The 18,925-nt window shown below is 41.2% G+C and overlaps 1 protein-coding gene across 6 annotated transcripts in view; it reads right to left on the minus strand.

Annotated features, from left to right (window-relative positions):
• The window catches only part of KIF21A (kinesin family member 21A), an 87,654-nt gene extending 69,296 nt beyond the window's left edge, over positions 1-18,358 (minus strand). For 2 of the 6 annotated variants that reach the window (XM_064702812.1, XM_064702810.1), the window contains exon 1: positions 18,065-18,358. In XM_064702812.1, coding sequence (XP_064558882.1) covers positions 18,065-18,108 — 44 coding nt within the window. In that variant the 5' untranslated portion in view covers positions 18,109-18,358. The remainder of the gene's footprint in view (positions 1-18,064) is intronic. The other 4 variants (XM_064702811.1, XM_064702809.1, XM_064702814.1 and 1 more) reach the window with 3 other exon arrangements.
• Positions 18,359-18,925: the final 567 nt, after the last annotated feature.

Consider the following 18,925-nt stretch of genomic DNA (forward strand, 5'->3'; position numbering starts at 1 on the left):
GCCACGCCTTCCAAAAAAAAAAAAAAATCAACACAAAAACCCACGTTGTATCCATAACACCCGATACACCAAGTCCCAAAGCAAACTGCAGAAAATTTCTTCATATTTGTTGTTGACTGTTTCTAATGAACAGAAGTTGCTCTGTTACAAAACAGAAGGTAGACTGTTCAAGCAGCGACTGAAAGCTCTGAGCTGGTAAATCCTAACTCTGGAGTAAGGAAAAATAACTCCCTTGCTTTATTTAGTACTGCCTGTTTTCAAACTTGCAAAACAGAAAGAAACAATGTTATCCACCTTCCCCAGTCTCGCTGCTTCAGCTACTTGTTTTATGTCTGAATGTCAATCCTCAAATTTAATTATTTTCTTCTTGTCTATTCATTCTATTTGCAAGGCTGCAAAATCATTCGCATCAGCAGCAACAGCATCAAACAGAGATCACTTTCCATCCTTCTCTTCCTATGCAATGACACTGCATTAAACATCATTCTAAATCTGACTACCTTGCTGCTCTTTCTTGGCTTGAAACATTTAGTTAAAATCAGGACAATACAGGAAACTACACTAAAAGTTCAGCAGGTAGCATTTTCCCCACACTGAGCCGTGCTTCAAACAGATTGATTACTACAATTCTGGATGCTCTTTTTCTGAGAGTGTTTCAGGCATAAATAAACTGAAGCACTATGAAGCATTTAATAAATATAAGCTGTCAATCCCCAAAGTGTCCCCCACCCTTCCTCAACCCCCACCAAAGCTGAGAAGCCTGCAAGTCTCTTGGTACTCATTCTTAACAACACTCTCCATGAAGTTTCAACCAGGTGCAGAACTTGGGTTATCTACAGGCCATAATCCTTTGTTCAGCTAAATGCAGGCTGACTTTCAGATGTGGTGGAGAAGGGACAGGGAAAAAAAAATTTATCACGCGAGTACTGAACATTTATATGGAATATCAGTAGAAGGCTGAAATAATTGGAGCTTAAGTAACACAAGAAGTCAAAAGAATGGGATTTATCACAGTTGACTGGTGAAATAAGTTTGGAGTTGGTACTGCTCTATCAGGGCCTAATTCAACATCCTCTGTGCAAGAAATCCACTGGAATCTGGAACCTCACAGGAAAGCCAGTTTCACATAAAAATCCACATCCCAAAGCTAGAAGAAAGAGAGGTCTCCTCTGTAATAACACTTGTGCTTAGGGCTGAGCTGCTGCCATTTCACATGCTCAGCCTTTCATTGAGTTCAGAAGAGCTTATATGACACTATATAAATAGTGACTACAATATCCAATATATCACTGGAGATTTTAACCTAAGAGAAAGGGAAAGAGAATGCTTTGCTACCTCATCAGAAAAGCATGGGCTGGTTTCATATTCTTCACTTTTTATAACAAATAAAATAGAAAAGCCTGTGTGATTTGGTAACTGTTTAGCTTCCACACTAGGGCAGGTAGGAGCTCCTTGTTGCCTAGGCTAAACAAATTCAGTGTGGAAATCACTGTGGAAATATCGTCATTCTCCTGGTTTAATTGCTACTGGCATGCAGACCTTGCTGCAATAGCAAGCTTACAGTTTGGAATTACCACTAGTATTAATACTGGTACATTTCACCAAAATAATAGCTCCAGGACAGAGCACATCCATGAAACAAGTGCATCCCAGTCATGCACCACAGTGTAAACTGCACAGGACTCATGGCATACACTCTGAATAAAGTTTATAAAGAACCAATTACTTCCTTCCTACTTATATCTTTAGACAACTTCCTTCCTACTTAATGCTTTAGACAACCATTATCTATGCTGGCCCAACAGTAAGGCTAAGCACTTTCTGCTTCATGTCCTAGCTGTAGGCTTAATTTTTCATTACAGCTCAGGTTCCCTGATAAGATTACAAATCCAACCAGAAATCCAAACAATTAATGCAAAGTTACTTCACAAAAACAAACAAAACAACCACCAAAAAAAAAAATCATGCAGCAAGGTGGCTCACACAAATTGAAAGCAACTATGTCCATTTTACATCGCAGGCCTGGGAGGCTGTGACTCCATTTCTGGAACAGTTCTCTGCTGTGTGCAGCTGCTGGCCTGGGCACTGCCCTGCCAGGCTCCCTCAGCTCCAGTGCACACAAAGCAGCAACACCTGATCCTGGGATCATTTCTGTCTGCTGAATGCTTGGCCACAGCTCCTTGGGGACATAAGGTGAAGTCTGTCCTGACAAGCTGCTTCAAGGTCAAAACCCATTTCTTTTGCCTTGACTCAATTAAATCAGCTCTTCTTGGCAACTAATACTTCTAAATCAGGCGTTTCCCAGCTGCTCTCAGAAATCATCAATGCAAATCACTTGTGGTTTGTCTGCATCAGAGTTCATAGTCCCTTACACACTGGAGGTGCTTTCAAATTAAGTATTCATACATTAACTGTTTCAAATTGCCTTAGAAACTTAAGTCTATGGTAATTGCCTCACTGTAGTCCTGATCTGTAAACCAACTGAGATGGTTACAGACCTGCCACAAAATTTGTGACCAAGCATCTCATTCCTCCAAGCCCTTAAACATGGGACAACAGAGGAGCTTCTTTGCTTAAATGAGAGCTAAGAGGACAGTGCGTGGAGGGAGTGCTCCCAAGGTTTTCCAGGAGCTAAGAAGGAACTTCATCAGGAAATGGAAAACTCTGAGTTCATACAAAATGGTGTGTAAATACATACTGGTAGTGCCTCAAGGCCAGGGAGGGTATTACACTGAGGCTTCTATAAAGCTGTCATAATGGGTCACACATTTATTAAAAGCTACAGACAGATATATCTCTATAATAATCCATAACTTTACAGCTGTTTCAGGTAGTTTTCCTCACCAGCACCAGAAGACTGGATATTAGCACAAGCTACAAACTCTGCATTGCCAACTGCTATGAATCAGGCAGCAGCCTCCCCCACCTCTGACTTCACTCAGCTTCAACCACTCACCACCCCTGCTCTTACAGCAAAAAAAGGAAAGAGGGAAAAGGGAAAAGATCATTCCACAGTAACAAAGCTCTAGTGTTTTGGGCAACCTTGTTTCCACTTAAAAAAATTTTTCTTAGTACTACAGACAACATTTAAGGGATGGAGAAAGGAGGTAAAAGGCAGTTAATTACAGCATATGCTATGGTACCAGATATTTAGAAAGAAAAATTGAATATTTAGACAAAACTTGGTAAGGTAACTTGCGGTCTACAGAAATTGTCAGCAAGTATTAAAAATGTCTTAAGAGAGGGTCAATAGATCAATACTTTTTTCTCTGGAATTTAAAGGTTTCTCCAAAACAGGTAGTACTTCAGACTTTTTCCAAGGCAGCCTGCTTTTACAATTTGTACCAAAGCGAGAAAACTCTGTGCTGTTTAAAGTTTTAATATTTTGCTACATCATGCTATCCAAACTGTTAATTGTATGCTTTAAGGGATTTCACCACTGAATCTGAAGAAAGGCTAAGGCAAGAAAAGTAGCAAAGAAGGCTCTTTCAGCTTTTAAAAAGCTTTTAAAATAAAATACTGTCAGGACTGGGTTTTTATGGAAGTTTTTTGCTATTGTTTGTGGGGTTTTTTTTTAAGAAACATGACAGCTAAGCAGATAGCATGACCTTAAGATCCTCCCAGGAAAGTTTGTTTTCTCCCTAGTTTCAACTATAGACTTTGACTGCCCATGCCTTATCACTTGACTTTTGTTTACACAGAAATACAGAACTCTGTCATCAAATGAAGTGCAACTGTAATGCAGCCCTTACGTAAGCTCAATCACATGAATAATTAGCAAGGCATAGAAAACTACAAATAGCTGATTTCCCAACTCACCATGAGAGTTAACCATTTCTAGACCACTGAACCAAGGATCAGTGGCTGAAGAATGGAAAAAAGATAAATTGAAACTGTGAGAAAGATTCAGGACAGGAAGTAGGATTACCTAGCACAAATGAAAGGAGAGGATTTCTTTGACTTGGCATTTGAGGTCAGGACTGATTTTATTTCAAATACAATCATGTTTTTAACAGTATACAAAATTAGATTCTCAATCAAATCCAGTTGACTGGGGTTACATAATATGTCAAAGCGTCAGAATGGACAAAAAATTTATACAATCTTTTTTGTCTTTCCTATACTGCCATCCTCATCTCAAGCTATCACAGAGTTTTCAGTTCAGAGAAACAAGACTGCAGCCCTCTGTTCCCTGGCAGCCACTGCAATGCATTAAGTTGTTTATCTCCCATCTGCAGCAGCGGTGTTGGCAGAGGGGTCTTGCAACAGCAGCAAAAATGGAGCAACACAAAGACTCTGCAGCTGAAAAACAGTCCAACAGAGACACTCCACCTAAAACTTGCTGACAATGCAGAAACTACTTCAGTACCTCTAGCAATTCTTGCTGGGGCTTTAAAAAAAATACAAAAATCCACACCACAATGAAATCTGCTATGTGTAGTCCTTGGTTATCTACCTTAGCTAACAATTTAAACTAACTAGACCAAGACTCAAATGCAAAAATTAGGCCAAAAAATAGCTTTTCCTTTTTAAAAGAAAAAGCCCTACACGCCACAAGAGTCTCTTGTGTCATCTGTAGCTCTCCTCTAATTTTTGCATCAGTCACAAGCACACTGAACCGAGCAAGTAAAGTATGCAATGGCACATAACAAGGATACCCAGAAAGACTCAAGCATTTGATGAACAATTTCTGGCTGTCTTTGAACCTTTCAGACTTCACAATGAAACTGCAAAGTCCATGGCTCTACGCTATCCTGGCATCCCTATCCAGCTGTGGAGGACTCAAGGGAGAACTTTGAATGTCCATTTCTTTTGGAAACAGAACTTCTCAGCTATTTCCAAAGTAACTGAAGACATGCCATACCCCTGTGCTCCAATCATACCTAGATCAATAAGCAGTAGGAGTCTCCTCAGCCTGAATGAACACTCAAGACAGGCTCATAGTTACTCCAACACCACAGCTGGCCCTATAAACAGCAGTGGACCTCCAACTCTGGGTATTTTAACCCTGTACTGAAGAAAAATATCTAAAACAAGTCACACAGATGATTTAATTATTCCCAGTCTTGGAAGTGAAGTGACCTGTGTCCCCTAACCACGGATTAGCTCAGCCTGGCACACAGAAGCAAGGACCCATAAAAGGTCTATGGCAGCACCCACCCTGACACACAGGAGTGTACCCAGAGGATTCCCAGCACTGGTAACAGCTGCAGCAGAGAGAGACCCCTTGAACACAAAAGTATCTCCTACATTTTATTTCTTTATTATCAGGACAGAAAAATAACATGATCCCAATTCAAGTTACTTGTGAGCAAAGGAGAGGAGCTCATCCACATTTGCTGTGCTGGAGTGACCATCCCCCTCTGCACCAAGGAGGTGGCAAAAGAGGAGAGCAACTTTTACAGCAGTGCAGTACATGGCAAACATTCTGTCCCACTGGATATTCCCTGGACAGACATACAGTCTCGAACAAAGGAAGTCTTCTTAAGGTGAAAACTGCATGTATAAATTAAAGAATACACATATAAAAAGAGCAGTTAGTCTGCCCAGCTAGACTACAATCAGTCATATTTCCTTGACATATCTGGTGAAACTTAGAAGTCAGTTGCATTTCCTAGCTGCAATCTGAGAAATCAAAAGCATATAAATTCAAGAGACAGATGTGAGCTTTGAAGCATTTTATTCAGTCTACCAATACATTCCTTTCTTTTAAACAGATTGAACTTCAACCAGACAGCTCTTACACATACTAGGCAGATATCCAGCAATACAAACCAAACTGAATGTGAACTTTGCCCAGCACTCCACATGCATTTTATGAATACACAAATCTAAATAAATAAATCAAGTGAAAAAATCTGTTCTTCATATACAAGACAGAAACTGATAATGCACAAATTAAAAATAATTTCAAAAGAAATTATTTGGAAAGAGAGTCAATGCTTTGGGTTGTATTCACAACAATATCACATGCTTCATGGGATAAATCACTGACTATTGTACACATTTCTTTCTCCCATACAGACGATTCTGTCTGAACAAGCCAGAAGAACTGAAAGAATGAAACATGAACTGTCTCAGGACAGGGAAAGAGATTACTCTATGAGATGGCTGAGAAGAGTGCATCTGAAAAGTAAAGAAGCATTAAACAATGATGGAGGGGAATTATTCCCATCAGTCAGCTCAGTCAAAATAATGAGTAAGCTTAAACTGTGGCAGAGAAAATGTAGACAGTGAGCAGCACATATTCCTGCTAAGAGAAAAAAACTGTTAGCCCAACCTGATCACAGTCCAAATGCTTTCACAGCTGCAGTACCACATTTACCATGAAACAGTCTTCAAAAAGGTAGTGGTGGGTCATATGAGGAGAAAGAATAGACTTTACACAGAAAGAGTACAGCAACCATGCAAACAAACAACAAAAGCCTCCAGTACTTCACCCTGTGATGCTTACAACACATTATCTCCTAATAGCAGCCTTATCACCAGCACCACTAGATGACTGTCAGTCCCCCAGGAATCTGATCTATCATATTCAGAACTCAGCTGGAGAAGAGGCTGCACCCCCTTTGCTGAAGGTGCCCCCCAATCTCCCCTTTCCAACAGACCATAGGCACAGAGCTCTTCAGTGTCTTCTTGGCTTCCAGGCCTTGTCTCCTCTCTGTCGGTGCAGAAGAGAGGATTACAAAGACAAAAGGCCCAAGCTCCTTTCCAAGGTTCACACTGAGAAGACAAGAGGCACTGGTCACAAAATAAAGCAAGAGATTTCCCAGTTCATCTCCGTTCTCGGCCTGTTGTCTCTGCCTGGTTAGGTGTAGGATGGCCTTGGGACAGCCCGCGCTCCAAAGGACGAGAGCACTCTTCAGATTTTTCAGTCTTCAATATTGTTTATTAATTCTTACCTACAAAGTTGTCTCCCAGCCTGACAGATGTCTGCCCAGCAAGACAGCCATGGGCACACTGACCTCCCACTGGGCGGTTGTCTATTTTTATACTAAAAACTACGTATAAGATATTTACCTTTACCTTCCAATACCTTTTACCCTTATTAACAAGTGCAGATTTAATGTGAACCAATCCCAAAGTGCCAGCATCACCATCAAAGATGGATGACAAGAAGAAGAGGAGAAGGACAGGACACACCCTAATTCCTCCATCTTGTCTCCCAAAACCCCCCCTGTACCAAGATCCCAAAACCTGTGTTTTCACCCTGCAAATAATCAATTCCTTCACCACTTATCCCCAAGTGATCCTCTTGCCCTCATACAGGTGGCACATCCCGTGCAGGGTCAAAATCCAACCACCAAGCACTTCTGGCAACATCCCAGGATTTCCGAGCAGCCCAAGGGTTATCTCGGCAACTCTGGACATCAGCAGTGATGTGCTGAGTTCCCACAAGTTTGGGATAAGGAAGAAATCTGACCACCAAAAATCAGAACAGTCAAGTACTGGTTGCCCAGAGACACTGATGAATCTCTGTCTCAGAGGTTTTTCCTAGAACCTAACTTTGACAGAGCCTTGCAAAACCTCACCTGAATTTAGTTTTAACAATGCTTTGAGGGGGAGGCTGGATCAGATGACCTCCTGAGGTCCCTTCAAACTTGGATTAATCTAGGCTTACACTCCCAAATCAGTAAGGCTTTACTGTTCATGTGGACATGGTCACACCTCTGTGAACACATTCTGACATTTGAATGGGATTATTCAATTGTGCTGAATTCAGGTCCTGGCACCCCACATGCAGCTTCACAGAATTACAGACATCTGGGGTGGAAAAAACCTCTGAATGTCAGTTTATTCACCCACTCTACCTCTCTGGACCAAAGTAATAATTAATTAACCAATTAATTAAACATTTAATTAAATATTTAATTTAAATATTAACCAATTAATCCAAAATCTTCCTGGCAGTTACCAGTCTGAATTGTTTTGAAGAGTTTCCTGTATGGACAATTTCACATCTCCATAGACAAAGCACAGGTTTATTTCCCTCCCTGCTCATTCCACACTATCCATCCTTACAATGGATAAATATTTTCTCCTCTCTTGTACTTTTCTTACTGAAATTTAAATCTACTACATTTTATTGACTTCACCTAGAGCATAAAGAACATTTTATTCCCTTCCACTCCATACTTGACTCTTGGTATTTTAGGATGTGTCTTACAAATCTTCACTCCTCATATCTCACGTGGAACCAGACATGTTTTCCAGACAAAGAGCCCTTTCCTACCTCTTTTCAATTCCTCTTAGCCCATATTTTTTGTGAGCAGCAGGACCCAGAATCTACCACTAGACATCAGCAGCACTGAACAAAAAATTTCTTTGCTCCTTTGTAAAGACTCCAGGTTCTACACACACTGAGTTTCTTCTTTTGCTCCACTGCAACACTGCTGTTCCACACTCATGAATAATGTGTGCATTCCTCAAACATTTGCCTACAGCAGCAGCAGAGAGTGCATCAGCCCTTTGTTGTTAATCAAGTATCTCCCAAGATGTAGGTCAGCAACATTCTATGCAAGTTCCCTCTTCCTGAGGAGGCATTTCCACACTCAGATCCTCAGAGCTGGAAATCCACAGGAGCAGGGGCCAGCCCTGCTCTGGGGGCTGCAAGCACAGAACAAAGCTGGTTCGAAAATTTGAAAATCTCAGCTGTGCAATGTTTCTTGGAGGTCCCTTCCAACCTTGACAAGCCTATGATTCCTCTTCAGGGCCTGCCAGGGCTACACTTGTTGACATTTAGAGAACAATGAGAAGTCCATCTGTTCCTACAAGCTTTGCAAACAACAACAATGAAATAGATCTACAGCAACATTTTAAAATGTAGAGCCAAGACAGTGGGTTGACCGGCCAATGTAGATCACTTTGAAGACTGTGTGAGGAAGACAAAGAAAGAAAGAGGGCAAACAAAAAAAAAAAAAAAACAACAGAAAACTGAAACAATGAATCAAACAAACAAATATTAAAGAACCCCACAGACACACCCCTCAAGAGCAAATTCAATTCAGCCCCAATTCAAACAAAACCCTTTCAGGAGTACAAAAATAAAAAAGAACATTCATTGTACTAAAGTTTAACTGTCAAATAGCTTGCTTGCAAATACCAATTCAGTCCTATCTCTCATCTCATTTTTGGAGCTTACTGAACACCAATCCACTTTTGCTGAACTCAGTTCTGCTTGTAAAGATCAGAATGGCAATTTTATTGTTCCTGAGTGATGGGCTGACTGATCAGATTAGACAGAAACATAAGCTGCACTCTAATTGATACAGATTGAACAGGTGGCCTCCCTCTGATCTACAGCCTCTTCAAACACAAGCAGAATCCTTCTTGTTTCAATCACCTCCAGAAAATATGCACTCAGATACTTAGCTATCCTTAGCATGACATAAAAATATTTTCTGGTCTTTAATGCATTTCAAATAGCTTGCTCCTAAAGACATCAGCCCTTCCCAAATACACCAGTAATTCACATGCATGATATCATTTTAACTAAAAAAATAAATACAGATATATAGATGGTATCAACATCTATAGTCTACAAAGTAATATGTATGGATAATAATTTTAAAGAAAAATTCAAAGGCTTTACATTACAGAGAGAGAGTTTAAAAATTATTTCACATGTACTTAAAGATTAGACTTCAAAAAGAATGCATTTGAGACTAGGGAATGAAATAAACCTTACCTGGGCAACTTATGCAGAGTGACAACTAAAGCAATATATTGTTTGCTTAGTAGGTAAAAAAAAAAAAAAAGCAATCAGCTACTTCCTCCAGATCAAAGTGTCTGGTACAGGCACAATTTTTTTTACTCTTCACAGAAATGAGTGGAGAGGAGAGGGAGAAACAAAGCCATATATAGAATTTTTAACAGTAAGACTTTTCATGGAAGGTAATGACTAACTCAGGTGTTTTAGCAGAGTTGGTTTTCTCATGATATTACATCATGTATTATTTATATCATGTTTACTTTGAAGCTACGTCTTTGGCCTGAGGATCTTATGACATAATTCTAAGATGACAATAAACAAAGTGCCAGGGGAGCATGGGGAAGGAAAAGAATATTAAAAAAAAAGACAGATATTACTATCTGTACTCACACCCCTCTTGTATTCTCATACAGGTGGAGATGGGCACACAGGGATGGTGTCCTATGACAGAATCAAGCACAAAATAAGGCAGAGGCACTGCTGCAGTTGGTAAATCAATACCACAGAGAGTGATTAGCAACTCTAGGACCTTGGGATAATGAGCTACTCCGAATGATACAAAAGGTCTCTGGACTCATCTCCCAATCAGTCCAATGCTTAAGGAAAAAATGTCCAACAAAATGAACACTGAGGATTACTGACTCTGAAATACAAAGTTAATTAGGTATTTTGAATAAAATATATACACACACATCTTAAGTCTACCTTTCTATCACTTTACTCCAAGAAGTCTCACAGACAACATGGTACCAAACACTTCAAGGAACCCAGATACACCACTTTCTACATTTTATGCAATATTAGATGTTTTACTATGCATGAGAAATTTCCTAGCAAACCTGCTAGCGACCCTAAAATTATACAAGAGTGTATTTCATCATTTGCAATGTATTTCTAGAGGATAAACTCTTCTTCCATACTTTAAGCCTATTACTGATGATTTGCATAACTTCTTAAACAACATTGCTAACAAATCCTGTATTTAATACAGTTTCTTGACTGACATTAGTACTTCGCAGCTATGCAGCTTCCCAGCTTAATATGTCACCTTAAATTTGTTTTAGCAGTATTAAGCAAAGGATAACTAACATAATTATAAATGGAAAGAAAAAACCAGCTCATTGAAAAAATACACCACTTAAAGATAATAACCAAGAGGCTGGAGAATTGACTCAAGATGTGGAATACCTTTTTTCAAGGCCCCAGATGAGATTAGACCCAGTACACAGAGAAACTTGTTTGATCAAACTCTTCCATTATCAAAAGAGAACACTGCAGAAAAGATAAAGTGTCAGACTTTGAGATGTCTCACAAAAGGGAACCATTTTCTGTCTTGTCCTATTATCAATAACATTCCATGTGTTCAGCTCTGGTAGCTGAACTGGTAATGCCACAGCATGCTGCACTCCTGTAACTCACTCACATTGAAAACACTGCTTTACTCATGCTTTTACAGGATCAGTTATGCTGAACATAAAGGGATGGGAAAATAAGTATCCTTCAAAGCTACAATATCCAAGAGGAAGCATTTCAAGAAACCTGGAGTATTTGAAGGTTACTATGGAAAGATTACATTAAATCTAAAATGTCCTGCACAGAGACAGTTATCTGCTAACCAACTGAACCATGCAGAGTTCCTACAGCAGCATAAATGCAGGAGCCAACAGTGAGACACTAAATTACCTAGACAACAAATGCTTTAGTCCATTTTTAAATTCAACAATGGAAGTGCACTGTTCAATTTCAATGCCTCTAAATTGCTGTGTGTAGTCAAACAATCACAACCTTTTACTGAGGTCTTGTTGCTCTCGGCTTTCTGTGTTGGAGCTCCAGAGCAAACAGGCTCAAGGGATAAGTCATGCATCTTTGTTAGGCAGACTTGAAGATGCTTAAAGGGTGCACTGTCCCAATCAGCATTTGACAGCTGATTTAAAGAAAAAAAAATTCTTTACACAGAAAAATAATTATTCCAGCAGTGGCCAACTCTACCAAATCTGCTGAGGGTACTACTAGAATAAAGGAACAGATGGCACTCACTCCTCACTCTTTATTTCTGTTCAGATTCTATTCAGGAAATATTTTATGCTAATCAATCATAATATCTGAATCAGCAGGTTTTCACATTTTAGAATACATTTTGAATGTTTTGTTTCTCTGTGCATCAAACTCACTGTGACACTAACTTTATCTTTTCAATATTCTCCATTTGTATCTTGTTGCTATAAAACAGATCAAACAAGACCATTTTTTAAAAATAAGGCAGCATTTGTCCCCATACACTGGATCAGATATATGTCACCAGGGAAAAGTGGAAATTAAGACAGAACTAAAAAAAAATATCAAGGAAGAATAGGAAGAAAATTAACAAAAAATTAAAACTACTCAAGAGAAGAGAAAGAGAGCATAATAAAAAGGCACAGCTCATGTAGTTACTCTTGCTAGACTTGTTCAGATTTGGTTTGATTTCTAATTAAACTTTCTTGTTCACAGTTCAAATGACACTTCTCAAAGAAGTGTTTTACATGGAAATAATATTAGCACAACAAAAAATTATCTAGCCACCACAGATATTTAGTATTCTGCTGTAATTTCTTTAAAATTAAAAAAGCACCTAAAGTTGCTTGATTTTGCCAGCAGTAGTCAGGCAACCTAACATGAAAGCAGGAATTCCAACAGCCATCTCTGAGTGGGCAGCAAGGGCAATCTATAAAAAAGGCTTAAAGCAAATCAAGGGAAAGAAGAGGGAGGAACAGGGCTCTCTTGATCACATGCACAAGGGTCATTCAACAACTACAGAAGAATTTACAGATGTCACACAGTAAACCTGAAAATGTGAAGCCCAAAGTTCAGTAATTAAGGAATGTCTAGGCTAACAGATCATAAGTAGTAAAGAAAACACCATTAAATGGAAATGGCTTTTCAAAGCAAAGTAAACTCCCAAGTCTTCTACAAACTTTGGGAAGTGACAAGTTAAAAATATAATTGATCCAAAGGCATGAGCAGACTGCTGAGGTACACCAACCACTGCTTTTTCTTCTTCCTAAATTCAAGATACCCATTTTTGGCAAGGAATATGTGGCACTAAGGGAAAGGTCCAAGTAGGATTTCTTTCCCCTCCAACCAAGAATGAGTTTGTGTTTACAACACGAGTGGTGAAAAGGGAAGTTTATTTCCTAGAAAGCAAGATCACAGATTTCAGCCTGCCCCAAGCAATATCAGTAACGGATGATCGAGTCAGATATTATGAAACCCGAATTCATTCAGCAGCAGATGGTGCCCTGTCTTTTCTTCAGCTAAAATGCAAAACATACCAATGGGGTAAAGTTTCAGAGAAGGACAAGGGGATGTTTGTGTAAGTCAGAGAGCAAAGAAAAACATCAAAACTAACAAAAAGATCTGAAACAGAAGCTTTCCATTAACAGATTCCATGCAGAAGAGTTATTTCCCAACAGCTTGCTATTTAATGCTGCTGATAATTTGTCTTTTATTATGTGGGGCATTCTTGTGTACTTACAGATTGCTGAACTTCATTAACATAGTTACATATTTTTTCCCAAAAAATCTTCAACAGCTGATTACAGATGGGAAATTATTGTCTATTAAAATGAAAAGTTTGGTCCATTCTAAGGAACCAAGGGATAGTACTGTAGTCTATTGCTGCTGCTTATCTGGTTACAGAATGATTTATGAGAATGCTTAGCACTGTATGGGAAGCATGAAATTAGTATCTCCAGAGCTTAAAATATATACCACAGCATACATGTCCATTCATCCAGCATCTGAGGTTCTGTTCATGGTGGGAAGCTCAAACACATCTGTAACTGCCTGCACAACAGCAGCCCAAGAAAGAAAATCAATCTCAGCTGCCATCAAAGTGCTTCAAAACACGCTTGTCTAAAAAGGACAGGTTCCTTTCACTCTGTTCCTTCTTTCCTAGTGTATCTAACAATAGCTGGATCTAGCACAGAGGAAAACAGCCTCACTATAAAAGCCTGAAAAGAAGAATGATGCAAAAATGTGAAAAGGTAGAGGGAGGCATGACAGCAAAAAACAGACTCCATATGGAGAGGGGAAAAAAGCCCACACAAACTAGTGAAGTAGGGAAAAAACCCTACACAGGACAACCTGATCACACAGTTCAACAACTGGGAGTATGAAAAGAATTCCATACCAAAGCTTTGCAATGGGAAGAACAAAATTTGCAATGGATGAACATATTCTACTTGTGTAATCAAAAGTCAACACTGTATCCTAATGCCATGCCACAGTAAGCTTTAGTTGTAAAAAGCTCAGATCTTCACTAAACTGAATTAGTAACCAATGTGTTTTTCCAGCTTACTTCATCTCCCTTTTGGAAAACCAGAAACAGAAGCTGTGTGGTTTTAATTCATCAGCTGCACTTATTACTTCTACTGTTACTAAAAACATTTACCTGTAGACCCATTACATTTTGCACACAGTTTCCATACTTGGCAAATATCAACATTTCACTTTTGTGAAGCAGCATCACAACATGTTGCAGACACCCAGGGTGGGTATGAAAAGGAAATTTTTTACACATCTCAAGGCAGCAGAACTGGGTACCCAGATCCCAGAGCCTCTCTACACACGTGAGGAGGAATACAGCAACACTCCTCTCTCCACTTGAGGGATGAAACAAAGCAGATTGTCAATCACAGCAGATGAAGCAGCACCAGTGAGGCGCTTTTACCAAAGCAGGGAAGAGGGGAAATACACACAGGCATACCTAGGATGATGAGAAGTGGAAACTTCAACTACTCTGTTCTTTACAAATATTAAACATGCCTGATCATAAAGCACCATCCCCTGAAGCTTCTTTGTGTTTTGCCCATTAACACAGTTTCAACTGGGCTCCATCTTTCACGAGAATGTGCCCAATGCCAAAGCTCTTCAGCTTCACCAACTGGGAATGCAAGTTCTTTTATTGTCCACTCCCCCTGAGGTATCACCCAAGCATGCCAGAGTGACCATCTTTCAGAGTGACCATCTTCTCTTGAGTATTGGTCAGCTTGTAGAGCAATTCAGCTTTTCACACTGTACTTATTTTCTTCTTCTGCTTTAATACAGCATCTCTAACAAATCAACACTGAAGCTTATTATCTGTACATCCAGAGCCGTCACTGACTCCCAGTGGATCAAGGCCATCTTTCCCCTTTGAAGGGCTAGAGGACAGACATTTCCTTCAGTGCTCTGCACTGTTATTTGGATCCTGTTATGGAGAAGACACAACAGACACCCTCCATGCTTTATCAGTTACAGTCCTCCATATAAGATTTCTGGTTAGACCTATCCAAACATTACTGTTCTCCAGAAGTTCTTTGGCTTAGCATGTATCCAAAAATGCAAAGGACTGAAATGCAACTTTGATTTCTTAGATCACAATTGCTAGAACATCCTAAAATGGCCCTAAGCCACATGGAGCAAGGACAGGCACTAACTGATGGAGCCATTTCGATTCCTGCAATCCAGCTCAGGTCTGGTTAAGGGTAGCAGTAACTGCACACTTCTTGGGTGACCCATCCAGCCCCTTGCATGGGTGATACAACAGCTCTGAAGTGCAGTAACAGACCTAGACCACTGGCTGCTGAGGATCTAAGGTGAGAACTTCATCTACCCAACACACCACAAGCCCACACGCTGTATTTTGCTGGTGGACACCACTAAAGTTGCAGAGACAAGAGTTACAAACTACAATCTACATCCTTTTGTGAACTTGAAACAGTTGCCTATGATGCTGATAACATTTCATAGCCTTCTTGTCAAAAGTTAGTCTTCATATGCTGAAAAGACACTTGAAAAAGGAAGACAAATTTTAGATTTACAAAAATGATAGTTTTTCACATTTAAAAGAAAGCTCTCTAATCAGATTACTGTCATCTATCTTGGGAACTCTCTGATTTTATGTGAAAACAGACACTACACACAGTCAGAGAGCAAAGCTCTTTGCCAAAGTTGCACACCATCATCCACAAAGTCCACAAGTCTTTCAGTGGTGGGTGACTAGAGAAAAATCTTTTCTTAATTGGGGAATTTAACATTAGTTTCTGGATTATCTGCCAAACTATTTCCAGCTTTCATGCTTCACTAAACTGGAACTCATCAGTCACAAACCCATGATTACACTGAAGAAAATGGAGAGCAATTAGCATACAAGATGATAGCTTAAAGCTGGTGCTAATTGGAAAGAATGAAGTATTTTTCATTCCTGTTGGATACAATTAGGTGAGACAACCAGGTTCTGGAAAAACAATTTGCTAAACAATTTCAGTGATGTCTACTCTGTAACCTATGTTTAAAGTCTAAGCAAATTCATGCCTTTGCAGTGTATCTTGCAGCCATGGGGGCTGCAAACTAAAAGCTGGTCCAGCTGTAGAGAGAGCCTTGCTCGGAAACATACATACAAAACACAACAACTAATTCATCACAACTGTGGAGATCATTACTGAACTGAGCTCAAGTTGCCAAAAAGAGCTGAAGAGCAAAACCAACAAGGAAACAGAATATAATGCTCATAATGCATGGTACAGCATGGCACCAATACACACTGAGATGCAAAATCAGTTCAATTACAGGACTGCACAAAATACACAATCAGAAATAAAAGAAAACGATCTACAAAGAGCTACTGGTGCAAAAACAATTACTGTGCATGCTTTTGTTCGTAAACGCTAAACAGAGAGGGGAAAATCTTGTACATGAATAGTTAATTTGCCAAAAGGAAGAAAGCAGACAGGAGGAAAAATGCAATCCTTCATTATTAGAGAACTGCATTCAGGCACAAAATGTTAGTTAGACAATTATACTGCAGAAATATACCTTATAACATTAGGGATTTGTTGTCAAAAACTACAGCTGGGTGACTTGAATTTACTTCTACAAACTCTTCACCATATATTACTCCTAATCTATTTACCACACACCTACAATTATAAATGGATCTCCACCAGTAGGTTTTTTTATTAATTCCAAGCTGCAACAAACCTCTGCATTTGTAAATGAAGTTCTACATCACTATTTCTTTTGGCTCAGAACATATTTAATATTTTCTTCAAATGAGAGAGCAGTCTGTAAACCTGTAACACACCCAGTTTTTAGGATCACACCTATCTCATATTTTCCTTTTTAAAAATACAGCCTAATTATGCTTTAGACTAGTACCTCCCTGAACATTATGTGAAAAATGCTTCAACAGATAGCACTCACAAAAGCATCTCTCCCAACAGAAAACGCTGCTGCAATCAGACTTTAATGAAACAACTGCAGCATACACACCACGTTACCAGGCAGGGGTGGTGCTTCTCTGTTTACTGAAAATGTTATTGCACCGCTCCCCCACCTCCACGTACCAACAATAGCACACAGTAACATCGCTTATTTCTGCATGCTTCAGAGAAAACAAAACAAAGCTAAAAAATCACCTTCTTCATCTTCCTGAACAACCCTTGAAGCCTCTAATGCAAGACTGTCCAAGGAGCCACTGAAACAAACAGACCTTCTCCTAAGGTTTGATTTCTTGTGTTGTAATATTCCAAGTGTGTCAGCATAAAGAAACTTCTTGAAAGTAAAGAAATAAACCGGCAGTATCAAAAATAAATCCCAAATATTGAAGTAACTATACATAAACAGACATAGATATATGCACATATATATGCATTTGTCCTCATGTTTCAATCATGTAAAGACATCTTGAAGACTGAAGCATCCACAGGCTAAACTGGAAGCTCTTCAAACAATAAAATAGTATTTTCACGTAGAAAACCGAGAAGAGCCAAGAGCTCGCTGATGAATAGCAGATTTTTATCTCTGATTAAAGAGCAATTTGAATTAACTGATGTTATAAAATTATTTAAGCTCCACTCCCATCATGACTTCTACATACACCTAATTCCTATGTAGTGCGAGCAGCCCGATGGGAGTCCATCCATCTGGTATGTGAGGTTAGACACAGCCTTCGCGGGATAAAAGCCTTTATCCTTCTAAAAATACCAGCGTGTTTCCTAAAGCTCCGTGATGCAAACAGCATCGCCACAGTCCAGGGGCTGCTCTGCTTCCATGAGTAAGCACTACCAGCACCGGGCTATAATTAGTTGGGAGTATTTTTAGGGTCACTGCTCAAAATCAGAGAGAAATGACTGAGAAAGACCTCAGAATGTGGGGGGAGTTCCCCTCTCCTTTGGCTATTTCCTACTGCTGTGCAGAAAGAGCGGCTCGGCAGGGGCCGAGGGGAAGCGACCCCCTCTCCGCAGGGAAGATGTGCCGGGCTGCCGTCCCCGGGGTGGGCGCTGGGAACGGCCCCGCCGCCCGCCCCCGGCCGGCAGCAGCGCCGCTTACCTGACCGCCACCCGCACCGAGCTCTCGTCCGGGCCGCCCGACATGGTGCCAAGGGCCAGGGGCGGCCGCAGCCGCGCCGGGAGCTCCGCCGGGCCGCGGAGGAGGTGGGGGCACTACTGCGGCTCCCCCTCACCTCCTCCTCCTGCTCCGCCACCTCCTCTCTCCAGCCATTTTAGGTGACTGAATGAATAGGTAGGAGCCGCGGCAGTGCAGGGCGGTTCGCACCGCTCCTCCTCCTCCTCCTCCCCCCGCCCCGCTCCGGCCCGGCCCCTCCAGCGCCTGGGCAGGGAGCGCTGTCAGTCAGCCACCGGCGGGCCGAGCCACGGCCCCGGTCACCGACCGGCCCCCCGCCCGCCGGGCCCGCCCGCTGCAGCCGCAGTGCGTCAGCGGCCCCGCCCCGGGCAGCCGCCAGCGCGGAGAGACAGCGGGTGTGAGGGCACGGAGCTCCGACACAGGCACCCGGAGACACACACACACAGACACACACACACACAGACATCCAGACACACAGACACCGCCTCCTCGACGCGAACCCCTTCTCCGCATGCCCCCTGCATACACACCCACACCTCCTGAGGGCCGTCTCTCCACGCACACCTGTTCCTTATGTGGGCACACGCTGCTCGCGTTTGCCTTCCCACGGCACACACCCGGTGCTCGCACAGCTCCCCTCACGCCTGCTCGCCCATGAAGGCTCGGCACACTCGCCCTGCCCGTGCCCTGTGCGCTGGCTGCTGTGGGCGCTCACGGCGCCTTGCAGGTGCCGGGCCACTCGTGCCTGTTCCCCGGGCTCGCAGGGGCACACGCGTGGCGCTGCCCGCCTGCTGCAGCGCTGCACACGCACAGCTCGTCCCCACACGC

The sequence above is a fragment of the Zonotrichia leucophrys genome, chromosome 1A (genome assembly GCF_028769735.1).
Source record: "Zonotrichia leucophrys gambelii isolate GWCS_2022_RI chromosome 1A, RI_Zleu_2.0, whole genome shotgun sequence".
Taxonomy (NCBI): Eukaryota; Metazoa; Chordata; class Aves; order Passeriformes; family Passerellidae; genus Zonotrichia; species Zonotrichia leucophrys.